This window comes from Lissotriton helveticus, chromosome 9, assembly GCF_964261635.1.
Source record: "Lissotriton helveticus chromosome 9, aLisHel1.1, whole genome shotgun sequence".
NCBI classification, from domain to species: Eukaryota; Metazoa; Chordata; class Amphibia; order Caudata; family Salamandridae; genus Lissotriton; species Lissotriton helveticus.
The window spans coordinates 914,845,414-914,860,553 of record NC_136070.1 but is presented as its reverse complement, the minus strand read 5'-3'; the positions used below and the strand labels follow the sequence as shown (position 1 = coordinate 914,860,553).

The window sequence follows — 15,140 nt, the reverse complement described above, 5'->3', positions numbered from 1 at the left end:
CCAGTCAGGGGGTCCCAGCATCTCAGAGTGAGTCTGGTACTCCACCCTCCTCCAAGCATTGTGCTCCATATCATTCCCTAACAGGCAGTCAACAGGCACGGCAGGGCTTACGGCAACTCGAAGTGGACCTGCAACCCCTCCCCACTCAAAGGGAACCTCAGCCACAGGATAGTGGCCCAATCTGCCGTCAGCCATTACGGCGGGATGGAGTACATCTGGGATGACCTGCTCTGGAGACACCAGCTGACTCCTTACCATAGTCATGCTGGCTCCTGTGTCTCTCAGAGCCTCCCCTCTACGGCCATTGATGGTGACCCACTGCTCATACTTAGTAGTATTAGAGGGCAGCTGGGTCTTGGGAACCATCTCCTTATCTCCTAGGGACACTAAGGTGACACCCGCCCGCTCCCCCCCATTAACCAAAGGCATCTCCTCCCCGAGCACTACACTAGTGATTCCCGGGGCTTTTCCTCCAGTGGGAGGGGGTGGTCTTTTTGGGCACCTCACATCTCCTTTATAGTGTCCCACACCACCACACTCAAAACAATGAACAACCCTTGGCTGCTGGCTTTGGCCAGGGGTAGGGTTGCGAGGGGGGTTACTCTTGGGGATGAATCCTCTGCCCCTTCCTTGCGAAGTATTTTGTGGCCCTTTTGAGAACTCCCTCTTAGTTTCCCCTCCCTCTTTCCTCTGGGGGGCGCCCTGTCCTTGCTTCTGGGAATTCCCTCCAGTCCCCTTAGTCGACACCCGGGTACTAACCCAGATGTCCGCCTCCTCAGCAAGCTTCCTGGGGCTGGTCAGCTTGCTGTCCACCAGATGCTGTCTTAGTTCGGGAAGACACTTCTCGAGTAGGTGTTCCTTGAGTATGAGGTCATATAGTCCCTCATAGTCTCCTACTTCGCTGCCTCTTACCCAACCCTCCAGGGCCTTCCTGGCGTAGTCCAAGAAATCTACCCAGTTTGGCGTGCCCAGCTTGTAGCTACCCCGGAACTTTTGCCTATATTTCTCAGGGGTCAACCCAAACTTCTTGAGCAGCGCTGATTTCATAGCCGGATAGTAGGTCTGTTCACTCTGGTCAAGAGCCAACAAAGTATCCCTGCCAGTGGGGGGCATGTATTTGTACAACCCACCTCCCCAGTGGACTTCCAGAATCCCATGGGCCCTTAGCGAGACCTCGTAGGCGGCTAGCCACTTAGCAATGTCGTCACTGGGTACATAACAAGCCATAATATCTTTTGGTAGGTACGGTCTAGGTTCTTTGATGTTGGTCTGGGTATCGCTGCCACCATTCTCTGATTTGGGGGATCCTCGGTTTAGGGCTTGTAAATCCATCTCTTTGATGGTTCGCTCATGTGCCAACCTCCTATCCTCCCTTTCCATGTCCATCCTGGCTAGTTCTATCTTCAACCTCCTCTCCTCCCTCCTATCTTCCAGCTCGGCTTCGGTTAAGCCCCTGTCTGAAACACTGCTGCTTGCCCTGGAAGGTAGCCTGGGACCTGTCAGAAGATTCCCTCTCCCCATTTGGTTCAGCAATGCAGCCTCAGTAACAGTGTCCCCATCACCCACTTCCATTTCTGGTTCCTCCCTTAGGCGAGCTTCTAACCATGCCCTTATGCTTGTCAGCAACTCTCCTTTCTTGGCACCTTTATTGAAAAATACCCCGTTCTGCTGACACCAATCCCTGAGTTGGGCCACAGTATTGGCTTCCAACTCTTTAAGATTCACCTCCAGCTTTGCCATGGTATAAAATTACTCACAGGAGAAACCCACCAAGTGACTTGAGGTTAACCTCCACCCACCACCAGAAGTAAATTTAGAAAAATCAAAAATATAAATTAGGAGGGCCGCAGGGAGAAAACTCCAGGTGAGGTCTTGTGGTTAGCACTGCGTTACTAATAAGTGAGTGTAAGTACAAATCCGTGATCCCACCGCTGAAACACCAATTATGTTGGACCTAGATTACCCAAGCCTACATATGGTAGCTTGGCACAGTAGTGGTCTACAGCTAACTCGAGGCGTTGGCTAAGTACTTACAAGTCTCACCCACAGTAACACAGTGATGAACCACTAAAATAAAGACACAACACCTTTGTTTGTAAAAATACCGTTACCTTTTATAAAAATAATATGGCTCTTTGGATTTGAAATCATACAAGTTACAACATCAATTACTTTTAGGAATAGTCATTACACTTCTACTAGAGAGATTACTTTTCACTCCTCCAGCTGTGGAAAAAGGGCAGAAAACCACATTCAAATAACAAGGTTTCAGTACGATATAAAAGTAACTCTTTTGATAATTTACAGGAAACCCTTTAGTTTCACCTTATGCAGGATTACTTACATTAGTACACCATGTCAGCAATATTTCAACAATACAACCTGCCAATTCACTGGTTAATTTACTACATTCAGGGGTATGCCCTTTATACTTTTATCTGCACCTTAACTTTGTGTTAGCTTACACACACAGAGTGATTTGTAAGAATACCACTGGTTTTACAGCTTCTCACAACCAATACTAGGAGTTTCTGAGGGAAGCTTCCTTCCAGCAAGACCTGTCAGCTCTCTACTGATATTAGGTTAAGTTCCCTACAAATTTCTAGCTTAATAGCCACTTGTCAGAAGCCTACAGAAGTGAAGTTGGGGTCATGTGACTCTTTTTCCCCCCCTTTTGCTTATTCTGACACAGTTCAGGACTTAACGTTGCTGGGTTATCAGGTCACTCGATTAAGCGCTGTGATTTGTGATACTAGCGCTACACCCAGAACGATTTAGCACGTTCCTTTCTCAACCCCCCTCTCTCCTTACTGTCGTGGCGGTCGGTGCGCCACAGTTCACAGATCTTTACTTGGCGCCCGCCTCCGAGGCTGTGTTGCAGTTCAGCACAATGGTCCGGTTATCATCAGGACGCTAGGGCTGGCCGGTCAGACTCCGCCTTAGGCGCTGGCCTCGTAGAGAGCGCTCGCACGCAGGGGGGGTCACTGTGGACGAGGCGGCGCTCTTGGAGATCTTCCGGCGTCTCCTCAGCTAAGCCGGCAGTCGCGCTGAACCTCCGGGCATGCGCAGACGCTCTCGTACCTCTTCCGCCTCCGCACTCGCTCATAGGAAGGACGCTGCTCTTCACGTTGACGCTGATCTCCTGGGCCTGCCCGACCCTAGGCCCCTCCTGCTCTCGATAGCGGCCGCGCTGGGAGCATGCGCGGAAGCACTACCTGCTCTGCTTGACGCAGCTGGTGCCCCCGGGGTCCCGCAATCCGCTAATACAGCGCCGCTGCTCCTCCTCAGTCACCTTCAGCTCCGGCCTCTCAGGAAGGTTGCGCAGACACGGCGCCCTCGCTTTTCAAGGCGCTAAGGTGCCACAGACGCCCACCTTTCCTACAGCTGATCCACAATACCGGTAAGCACAGCGCTGGATATGGTCAGTCAGGAATACCCACAGTTAAGGGTGTTCTGGGTGGTTTTGCTGAGGCCGCTGAGATAAAAGGATCTTCTTCTTTCAGTAGTTCGATTTCTTTGTTAGTAGGGGTTGTCTTGAGAGAGGGATCGGTCAAAGGCTGAAGGGGGAACAATCCTCTGAAGTAACTGTCAGCCTCAGTGACAAACTAGCTGCTCTCAGTGTGTCCACCTCCTCTCACCATTGCCTCACTCCTCTACTCTGGGGTCAGCACAAAATGGCTGCTGGTCACTGGCCTTATATAGGGTGGCCTGAGACCTGCAGAATTCTCTAGGGTATTCTAGAAAGTTCCCTAATGTTAACCTATGGACCTGTCCTCCAGTGGTGTCCGTTATGGCAGTTGGTGGACACCATCTTAGGTCTCTGGAGATCCCTAGATTTTCAAGGGGGCTGACTAGGCCTCACAGGTTATGAGGGAAAAATGGCGTCATCGCCAAGGAACACCTAGCCCCCGGACAGCATTAAAAAATTCCTGATGGACATATGTAAAAATAAAAATAGAAACTCTGGAAGGCTAAGGGGGACAAAAATAAATAATAATGGTTAGAGTCTCTCCAGAAGCAGACAGGTCTAACACACGGTCTCCGTTGACCTAACATTTAGCCAATTATCACAGAGATACTATAACCACATGGGCAATTTTTCTTAACCCCTGCCGGGTGCATAAGTCGTTGTACACCCTAATTCTGGAGCGCATACAGCATGGGGTAAGGGGTCAACACACTTTAGTCATAATAAACTGCACTCTGATTGGGGCACCCTACTCTTTCACAAAGAGCCCTTCCACTGAATGTAGCTTCCTTCAGTAGCAGGAACTACTATGTCAAAGTGTGCTTTGTTATGTTATGTTATGTTATGTTATGTTATAGGGGGGTGCTTCTATAGCGCACGGCTACTCCGAAGAGTATCCCGGCGCTGTCTGAGCCTCACAGGTCCAGAGTGGAGAAAAGGAAAAGAGGAGGGCGAGTGGGCAAGGCGTGACTAAGAAGGGGCGGTCTTATTGTGTAAAAAGCAGAGTTTTCAGATCTTTCCTGAAGGCCAGCAGATTAGGGCTAGATCTGAGAGAGAGAGGAAGGTCTTTCCACAGTCGGGGGGCAAGATGTTTAAAAGAGCGGCCCCCACAGCGTGCCCGATGGACCAAAGGCGTGACTGCCCTGGCCTGGGTTGAAGAGCGCAGGGATCTAGATGGGAGGTAGAAGCTGATCCATTTCTGAAGATAGCGGGCACCTATGCCGTGAAGGGCCTTGAAGGCGATGGTCAGGGCCTTAAAAGTGATCCGCTTCTTTATGGGCAGCCAATGGAGGGTTCTGAGGAGCTCACTGGCCCTGGCTCTCCTAGTAAGGCCAAAGATGGGACGGGCCGCAGAGTTCTGCACCACCTGGAGACGCGATAAAAGATGTTCCGGCAGTCCTAGGTACAGAACATTAGAGTAGTCCAGGCGTGAGCCGATCAGGGCGTGTACTGTGATCTTTCTATGCTCCAAGGATAGAAACGGCAAGAACTTCCTCAGCATCTTTAAGATCGCAAAGCATCTGCCGGCCAGGCCCGAAACGTGGGCCCTAAAGGAGAGGCAGTTGTCAATCTGAATGCCCACGTTTTTTGCAGACCCAGAGTCGCTGTCAGGAGGGGACATGGCGGAAGGCCACCATTCTTTCCATCTGGGATCTGCGGGGCAGCCGAAGAAAAGCACTTCGGACTTATTGGAGTTACATTTGAGGCTGTGGCGACTGAGCCAGTCGAACACAGCCCCCAGGCAGCCCCGAATAACTGCTCCATCAAAGTCCTGGCCTCTGTCACAGGTGAACAGGAGTTGCGTGTCATTGGCGTACGACACTATCTGGGCCCCAAAATCCTCTGCGAGTGCCGCCAGAGGGGTCATATAAATGTTGAAGAGCGAATGGCTCAATATTGAGCCCTGCGGCACTCCGACCTCCAAAGGTGGCATCGCGGCAGAAAAAGGTGGGGCCCAGATAGTTTGCTGGCGGTTGGAGAGGAACGATCTAAACCAGCTAAACACCGTCCCCCTTAGACCCACCTCCCAGAGTCTAGATAGGAGGCGGTCGTGGGGGACGGTGTCGAAAGCGGCAGAGAGGTCGAGCATCACCAGCAAAGTTTTTCCACCCCTGTCCAAGGTTTCTTTGATCACTTCGGTGACCTCAAGCAGAGCTGTTTCGGTGCTCAGATTAGAGCGGAAACCAGACTGAGATTTATGTAGGATGTCGTTTGCCTCTAGAAAGTGGGACAGGGTGGTATGAACGTGTTTCTCGACTACTTTCGCGAGAGCCGGTAAAAGGGAGATGGGTCTGTAATTGGCATGGGATACAGGGTTCAGGTTAGCTTTCTTAAGCAGAGGCAGAATGAGGGCCTGTTTCCATGACTGAGGGACTACACCTGTGTTGAGCGAAAGGTTAAGAATAGGGTTGATGAGGTGGTTAAGGGTAGAGGCCATTTGAGCGAGAAATTTAGCAGGGCACGGGTCAAGAGGTGAGCCGGATTTTAATTTGGAGAGCAAATCTTTGTGAGGCCAAAAAAGATTTTGGGATTTTAACCAATGTTTATTATTTTTTATGTTGGCAGGGACCCGGCAGCTCCTAAAAAATTATGTTCTACATAAACCATGACAAAGCAAAACAAGCATTGACGAAGACAAAGGTTGGTAGATGTGGAGTGTCACCCCGACTCTACTGTACAATGTTGCAGTTATTACGACCGGAGTTGGATCTAAGGCATAAATAAATGTGGCAGTGACCGCTCGTGTCACTCCCAGTGATACCATCCACATTTGGGAAACATCCTTTACAAAGCAACTTTTACCACGCAGTTCCTTTACGACGCAACTTTTACAACGCAAACCATTACAACGCATTGCGCTGGGGGGCGCTCTAGGATAGGGAACAGATTTAATTTACTATCCAACACCTTCCCTAGTGTCCACGGGGACTGAAGTTGGAATAGTAAATTAAACTATTCACTATCCAGCACCCCAAAGCGCTATGCGTTGTAATGGTATGCGATGTAAAAACCGCGTTGTAAAAGCATGCGCGGTAAAAGCATGCGTTGTAACGTCATACATCCTCCACATTTGTGTGTGTGTGCCGTATTGTGCTGCCGGGCCTCGTGGCAGGCGAGAGGCCCATCTGTGTCCCCCAGGGCCCTCTGGACACCACATTTGCGAGGAGGAGTGATTCGCCTCCCACGTTGCTGGCACGATAAACTCGCCAGCGGAGAGAAAAGCAGTAGTGCTGTGGGGCATCCTGCGGCACACCCGACATTGTGGCCCTGGTCTCTGGGGCCAGTGTGCATAGGCAGAAGAGCGTGTGCCCTGCTGGCCGCACCTCCCATTCCCCTCCTCTCTGACATCAGCGGGAACCAGCGGGAGCGCGCGGACCGTGCCGCGAGGTCCAATCACTCAACGTGCATTGAGGGCCACCTGCTGGTGCGCCTGCAGCACCGTGCCCTGCACAAGGCATCTGGGGTCGCTTGAGTCTGATTCCTGCAGCCTATGACCCTACGACCTACAATTCTCTTCTGCAACAAGGCGAGAGGCCATCAGAGGAAGGACTTTTGGTCGGGAAGAGTGTTGATGTGGCTGAAGGGGGAAGCACTCGGTGCATTTGAAGGGCAAAGAAGTTGTGGGACACACTCAAGGTCTATAACACCCTCGCGGGGCTGCCCCTGGCAAAAACAAAAAAAGAGGAAGAGTGTAGGAAGAAGGACAAGGGCACCCCAAGCCTGCCTACAGACCATGCAGGCCTGGTCAAGGCTCGAGGTAGTGGGCAGTGAGGGTCTGGTATAACGCAGCAGCCCCGCATTCCTCGTGATATCAGATCCACAGTGGCAGGTACTCCGGCTGCATCTGGCACTGCTCACCCATTCATCAGTCACAGCCCTGGCACCTTTCAATGAGCTGGCAGACCCAGCGATGGCAGTGCTGTGGTGTTGCTTATGGGTCAGATAGTTGAAGCATTAATTCCATGCCACGAGGGAGATTGCTGCAGTCAACCAATCCATATTGCTCCATGCTGCTCGGGCAGAACTGTACGAGCTGTTCATAAATGCGCTCAACACAGGCGATGAGGCTGAATTTTATGCTGCAGTGGTGGCTTTTTTGGACGGACTTTTTGACCTGCAGCTGAATCTGGACTATGAACAATGCAAGCTGCGCCAGGTCAAGCAAGCATAGGGTGAGAGCATCGCTTTCTCTGCATGCCTCAGAAGGCTGGTGAGCATCTGCCTGAAAAATTGATCAGGGCGCAGCTTATACAAGGGTACAAGTCAGCTGTCCTGCAGTAACTTATCCTGCACCAGTCAGGCATCACGCTGGATTCCATCCTGGTGCTGGTTCTGTCGCATGAGCTAGCCAACATGGACGAGGCCCTGACAAAAGGTTCCACCACTCTGACTGCTGCTCGACCTGTGAAGGTGAAGGAAGAGCAGGTGGACTCCATTCAAAAAAGCCCTGATCCCCAATGAGCCTCCAGTGCTTAGCGCCATCCCGACAACTGGTGTGGGAACTGTGGCCTCAAACACAAGACACCCGAGGTCTTCCCAGCCAGAGGCCATGCGTGCTCTCACTGCAGACAACTTAATCACTTTGCTAAAGAGTGTCGGAACGACTGGAAGAACAAGAGAGCACCAGGCAGGAGCATGATAGGTGACATCATCCATCAGCTGTCCATCAATGATGAAGAGCAGGAAGACCCTCCCACACGTGGTAGCCCACGGCACACCTTGACACAGTAGAAGACAATGACAATGAGATTTTCATGATCTCCTTTGAGGGCAGCAGTGGGAACAAAAGACGCCAGCCACCCATGTGCATGGTCAAAATAGGGAACATGCTAACAAAGGCATTAATTGACTCCAGCACGTCAGTCAATGTGATGGACGCTGCTCAGTTTGAAAAATAGTGCCATGCCCTAAAAAACACCATCTAGAGCAAGGATCTACACATATGGAGGCACAGAGCCATTGCCACTGGTGGGCATGGTGGAGGTGCTGCTGGCAAGTGAATGTAAATCAACAAAGGTTCACTTTCATGGCACTGAAGAGAACACCGGCACCCTCCTGGACTGCCACACAGCAGAAGATTTTTGAGTGGTGTTTTTTGCTCGACAAGTGCATGAGTCACAAGCCGCAGACATCCTTTGTGATTTTCCTCAGCTATTCAAAGGCCTTGGGTGCCTCAAAAACACCAAGGTGAAGCCCCACAATCATGAGTTGGTGTGGCCAATGGCAATTAGACATCGGAGAGTGCCCTTTCACCTACAACTGCCAGTAGAAGAGCTATGGAATTTAGACTGGCAGGGGGTGACCGTGAAAGTTACTGGGTCCACACCATGGGTATCCCCCTGGTGATTGCCCCCATGGCAGCCCGGAGCCATCAGAATCTGTGTCGACATGCGGTTCCTCAATCAGGCTATCCGACGGGAGCAACACATTACCCCAACCATGGACGACATTGTGGCGGACCTTAATGGTGCCCAATGTTTCTAAAAAACTTGATCTGAATGCTGGCTACCACCAGCTGGACATCCATCAGTCCAGTTGTTACATAATGACCTCTTCAACGCACAGGGCTTCATGAGTAACCGAGAGGCTCAACTTTGGGATATCATCGGAAGATAAGGTGTTTCAGAACAGCATCCAGGAGACCCTCTCTGGCTTGATCAGCGTCATAAACATCAGTGATGATATCCTGATATTCTCTGAGGCACTGGCATACCACCACATGCGACTCAGGGCGACATTAGAGCAGCTGGCTGAGTGTGAACTTATGTTTCACAGAAAAAAAGTGCTCCTTCACTGAAAATTCCATTGACTTCTTTGACAATGTTTTGTCAAGGGATGGGCTGAGGGTGGATCCCAAGAAAGTTGAGGCAATAAGAAAGGCAGATTTCCCCCAAAATGTCACAGAGGTGAGAAGCTTCCTTGGGATGGCAACAAACTGTGGCCGGTTTATCCCAAAATTGCCACACTCTCCGAGCCACTAAGATGACTGATGAACACCGTCTGGGAGTGGACGGAGGACACTGACAGAGCATTTTGGCAGGTAAAGGATGCAGTACTGGCTGACTAAATGATGGCGTACTTTGATCCAAAGCTCAAGACAGAACTAGCAGTGGACGCCAGCCCAAGTCGGGCTTTGAGCGACTCTGTTTCAGGAAAAGGGACCAGGTCATGGGTTCCTATCGCCAATGGCAGCCGAGCACAGAGACACTATATGCCCAAATTGAGAAGAAAGCGTTGGCGATATGATGGGCATGGTGCAACTTCAACCTCTATTTGTGTGGCCACCAGTCTAGGTCCTCACAAACCACAACCCTCTGGTCCAGCGCTTCGCACGATTGTCCCGACATGCCCCCTCAAATTGAGAGCTGGGCGGTGCAACTGCAACCCTACTCATTCAGTATTGTGTGGTGCCCTGGGATAAATAATCCCGCAGACTATCTGTCTTGCCATCAATACAAAGGGGAGGGACTAGGATAGGACAATATTTTACGGGGTCCAGTGTACTCGTCCTATAGACTCGTGACACTATGGGATGTACAAAAGTTCCCCGGGAAGAGTGACGGAGAGAGGTGTGTGTGCTAGTAAGTGGGGGGAATCCCCTTGTTGGAACTAGAACCCTCACACACCCAGCAAGCTAGGTGTCATGCTTCATCATATGGGCTCTGCTCCTCGTCAGACTGGCGCTGCAATGTCTGACGGGCTCCCGAAACCGGGGCTCTTTATCGGAGATCTTCTGTTCCCGCCATATGGTGCATGCGTGTGAGAGGGCCTGGGGAGTGTGGTCGTGACGTGAATTTTAAATTAAAAAAGGTGAGTCAGTCCACATATTAAATTTATTCTCGTAGTAGACTCCCTTGGTTAAAAACAGTGTGGTACGATTCCATTAGGTCCTGAAGAATTGCCATCAGGCAAGAAACATGTTGACCGATAGTTGAGGGTAGTAGTCCAATTCACTCTAATAGTGTCAGGGTAATTGTCTCTCCCCTCCCACACCACCATCCTTTGTTTTTAACCAAGGGAGTCTACTACGAGAATAAATTTAATATGTGGACTGACTCACCTTTTTTAATTTAAAATTCACGTCACGACCACACTCCCCAGGCCCTCTCACACGCATGCACCATATGGCGGGAACAGAAGATCTCCGATAAAGAGCCCCGGTTTCGGGAGCCCGTCAGACATTGCAGCGCCAGTCTGACGAGGAGCAGAGCCCATATGATGAAGCATGACACCTAGCTTGCTGGGTGTGTGAGGGTTCTAGTTCCAACAAGGGGATTCCCCCCACTTACTAGCACACACACCTCTCTCCGTCACTCTTCCCGGGGAACTTTTGTACATCCCTTTGTGTCACAGGTATCTGTCTTGCCACCCTCAGGGATACTGCTCAACTAACGTGTTGAAGAGGATGAGGGGACAGAGGACCTTGTACGAGTGGTTGTGCAGAATGTGTGCCCAAGAGCTTTATCCCTCGACAAGATCACAGAAGTAACCCAGCCAGCTGAACGTGATTCTATTCAAGGCCAAGATGGCACTCGCCCAGAAGCAGTAGAAAACCTTCCTAGGGGGTGTCAGGTTGCTAGACCCGAGTGAGTAAATGACCATGACTCAAATGTAGAGAGTCCAAGAAGAGCTAAGTGCTAGCAGTGAGGGACTGCTACTCCGAGGAAGCAGGGGTGGCTTCTCCATTATGGTGGAGGAACGTCACCTCACTGCTGGAACCTGCATGAAAACATGTAAAATAAAATGATAATAAAGAAATTAATAAAACTGCTTTATTAATATTTTATTTTACATGTAGGTCTTGTGGGTGGGGCCATCAGCAGCAGAGGAATGATAGGCACAGGGCACCCAGTGTACCATCTCGGTTTGGCCGCCCACCTTAGGGCGGCCAAACCGACATGCGCACTTGGATATCTCCAGAATGTTGCTTGGAGATATCAGCAGGGCTCAGGAGCACAGGTTCCCAGTCCCTGCTGGAGCGTGAAACCAGCCAACTCCGCCCAATCCTGACACTTCTCTCATGCTGGATAATACCAACATGAGAGCAGAGTTTGGAATGGCGCTGGGGAGTCTGGGAAAATGTTTGTGCAGCTCCTGTGCATCAGGAGCTGAAGTGCTTGGCGAGGAAATGGGAGGCATGAAGTAAGTTTCATTTTTCTTGTCCCCTTTGATGACCCACCACACTTCCATACTAGCGGCCGCCACTGCGAGGAAGATGTATCATACTACCCTGCTCTCTTTGGTCAACTGTGGTTGATCTAGCACACCAGGTTCACCAAGCTTTAATGAAGATGAAAGCATGCCTGCTTGATAAAGTGTGGTTCCCCAATATAGAAGCTGTGTTGAACGAACAGGTGAGCAATTGTCACTTCTACATCATCACAAGCAGGGAGCCACATCCGCGCCCCATGCTGACAGATGAGCTATGCCTGGAGCCGTGGTCCTGTCTGAGCATGGACTTCAGGAGCTTCCCAGAAGGGTGGATAACCACAGTATGATAGACAATCTCACCAAATACCAGGTGGTGAAGTTAGTTCAATCCACTTTGTTCTCCAGAGTAAAGCGAGCTCTTGAGAAGGTATTCGCCACGTTTGGGCTCCCTGACGTCATCAAGAGAGACAAAGGTCCCCCATTCTAGGGGAAAGAGTTTCAGCAATACATGGAGTCATTCAACATCCAGCACTGCAAAGTGGCCCTACAATGGCCTCAGGCAAATGATGAGGTGAAGCAGTCGAGGCTGGACACTGCAGCCCTTGCGGCAGTCACCAGGATGTAGATGCCCTGGTGGCGGCGACCCGGGTGGATGCCTCGCATACTGTTGATAGCAGCATGTGAGGTCGAAGCCAGAGGTATGGCGTTCGCCTCAACCTAGCCCTGAGCCAGTTGCTCCGGGACTATAAATGTTTACTGTAAATGCATGTTGAGTTTTGTTTTCAAATAAAGGTTGGATGAGATTTAGAGTGCCACCCGATTTCTACTGTTTAATATTGCAGTAGGCACGACTGGAGGGCCAGGCGATGACCGAAGGTATAAATAAATACAGGAGCGACTGCTCGTGGCACTTCCAGCGATACCATCCACATTTGTGTGTGCTTGCCTTATTGTGCTGCTGGGCCTCGTGGCCAGTAAGAGTCCTACCTCTGTCCCCCAGGGCCCTGGGGGCACCACAGTATTCAACGACAGACTTATTGGCTTCTCCAATGCTTGTTTGGTACTGCCCTGAAGAAAATGCTCACTGGTTTCTCCATTACAAAAAAAAATCATACTCCGATAGTATCACGTTTATCTATCGGTATGACAGTCGAGTCATGCTGAACAGGGTAATGAGCAAAGGCAGGCAACCTGCAACCGAAAAAGCCCATTTCCTCTCTGCATCGGCACCACCCTTCCTCCCCCACAACTTTGAGAGGAAATCTCATCAAAGCTTCCGGAGTCAACCCCCGATAGACTGAACGGCCAAAGAGCTCCTGTCTCGCACTTAAGGAGACTCGTGGTATTTATAGGCGCTGTTGCTCACATAGTAAAGGTCAAACTCGTCGAAATAAAGCTTCGGAGAACTCATATCACTACTAAGACGTGGACAAATCCCATCCACGACAAAAACGCACGGCTGCACCTCTCCTATGAACTGCAAAAGCCAAAGTATAATGTATATCAATTACAGAAATAACACAGAGCACCATATTTAGGCCTCACTCTGGATCTTCAGCGCCCCCTGCTTTTCCAGTAGTGGTACCGACCCGACCCTCTCACACCCCGCTTCTGCCAGTAACTATCACATCTCTCGGAACTGTTCCAACAACCTGATATCTTTAAACCGAGACACGTACGGAGCACTGTCGATGCACCTTGAATCTGAACAGCAGCGACCCCTGCTGTTTCAGTAGAGGAACCACCACAAACATATGTCGCATCAAGTTGCCCTCAACTTGCCCTGCAGCATCCTCTGCTATTAGAGGACAGAGGTTCACGGAGAACTCTTCCAATGCTCCTCAAAGTTCATATTTAGGGCACGCCAATATTTCAGCACTAGGAGCATACAAAGCACCTCCAACTTACCTTTCCTACAGCATCATCTGCTTTTCCACTACAACTAACTACCCGACACAGCTGCCAGTGCACCCAGGGCTTTAAGTAGGATGAAAGAACTAGGGGGTCTCTCAAAGGGGCGTGGCCGCTGTAATTAAGGGCGTGGCCTAAAAATACCTACGCAAAAAATCTGTGCTTAGCATAGTGTCCTGCCCGTCTGGTATTTTGCTGTTTCTATCATTACATCTAGATATATACTACAACTAGAACTGCCGCTTAAAGCCGAGTGCACCTCACTGTTGACTTTCAACCCCTTCTCATCACCGTCTTTTGCAGTGGTGGGTGTGACCGTCATCCACCAGGGAGGCCAACTCACAGCTCTGCCAATACTACTCTTTCCTGACCCTCACCCTCCTTACGATAAAAGGGAAGCGTGACGGATGCAGTGCAATGGAGTGTATAGGTTGAGTGTCTCCGCGCACTCTGAAGTGACCTCCTCAGGACATCTTTGTGCCATACAATAGACCCATACAAGCACAATAAGATTCAAACAGTGTACCTCCGGCACTCCTTTATGCATGGAGCTAGCTTGAGTTACCTCCTGATTACAAAGCTGTAGATGAACCTATTTGGGAATTTGCTGCCTGCGGATTACTCATTTTGTTTGATGAATATGTATTTTTTTTATTTTATTGTATATACATGGCGCTAAGCATGATTGCGTTCAAGGGAGTAAGTGTGACGTTTCCTCGACTAGGCTACGGTTCTGAATTTGGAGACTGGGTCTTTCTTTTCCGATTTACAAATGATACACTTTTCAACACAGTTGAAAGGCGTGCTCTGCCTCAGGCAGAAACTGAAAACCGGGCGCATCGGTCTAACGTCAGCCATTGTTTTCTTATTGAAAAGAGGTTCAGAATGACCTTCGACAACTTCTAATACCAGCTAAGAATGTTGTCGGCTCAGGAGTTCCGAGTTTTGTCCTTTTGGTGCTGTGTCATACAGTACACTTCTCACTCTACCGCTGTGCCCCCATAGTTACTTATTAGGCTCGACGGAAGGTGAGCTCGTGCCGGTGTTTGGATTTTGGGAGTAGGTGGGGCGGACTCACCTTGTAAACCTCCCCGTAGGTGCCCCCTCCCACGCGCTGGAGCAGCTCGAAGTCTTCGTAGGGGTTCTTATTCGAAATGTCCAGCGGGGCTCGGCCTGCGGCGTCCATGGTTTGCTCCCCCTTTGGTACCCTCCGCCAGAACGAGTGAAACTGTAAAACGTTCTGAGTGGCGCCGGAGTGACTTCACATCTGCCAGATATCGAGGCCGACAAACCTCAAGCTGCTTCCTGTTCAGTATCAGACAGCTTCGGTGATGTGGGCGATCCCCACTTGGCTCACTGTGGGGCGGTACCTTAACGTCTACTCACTGCACATGACAAAGTACTGTAGAGGTGATGAGTGTGCAAAGAGGAACTGCTGATAACGAGCAGAGGTGTAGCTAATTGGATATCACGAGCTTAGTGAGTGAAAATGATGTTCTAGAATGTGGCCTGAGCGATCACCAGTGGCTAACTTTTTTATTGAAGCCTTCCAGTTCCAGTTCCACCCATCACTGCGTGGCATCAGCTCCTAGTGCGTAGGGTGGGCCCA

The 15,140-nt window shown here is 50.4% G+C and overlaps 1 protein-coding gene across 1 annotated transcript in view; it reads right to left on the bottom strand.

Annotated features, from left to right (window-relative positions):
• The window catches only part of LOC144783054 (mitogen-activated protein kinase kinase kinase kinase 5-like), an 834,532-nt gene extending 819,688 nt beyond the window's left edge, over positions 1–14,844 (bottom strand). Inside the window, exon 1 of the mRNA XM_078662226.1 lies at positions 14,610–14,844. Coding sequence (XP_078518352.1) covers positions 14,610–14,717 — 108 coding nt within the window. The 5' untranslated portion in view covers positions 14,718–14,844. The remainder of the gene's footprint in view (positions 1–14,609) is intronic.
• Between the last annotated feature and the right edge of the window lie 296 nt (positions 14,845–15,140).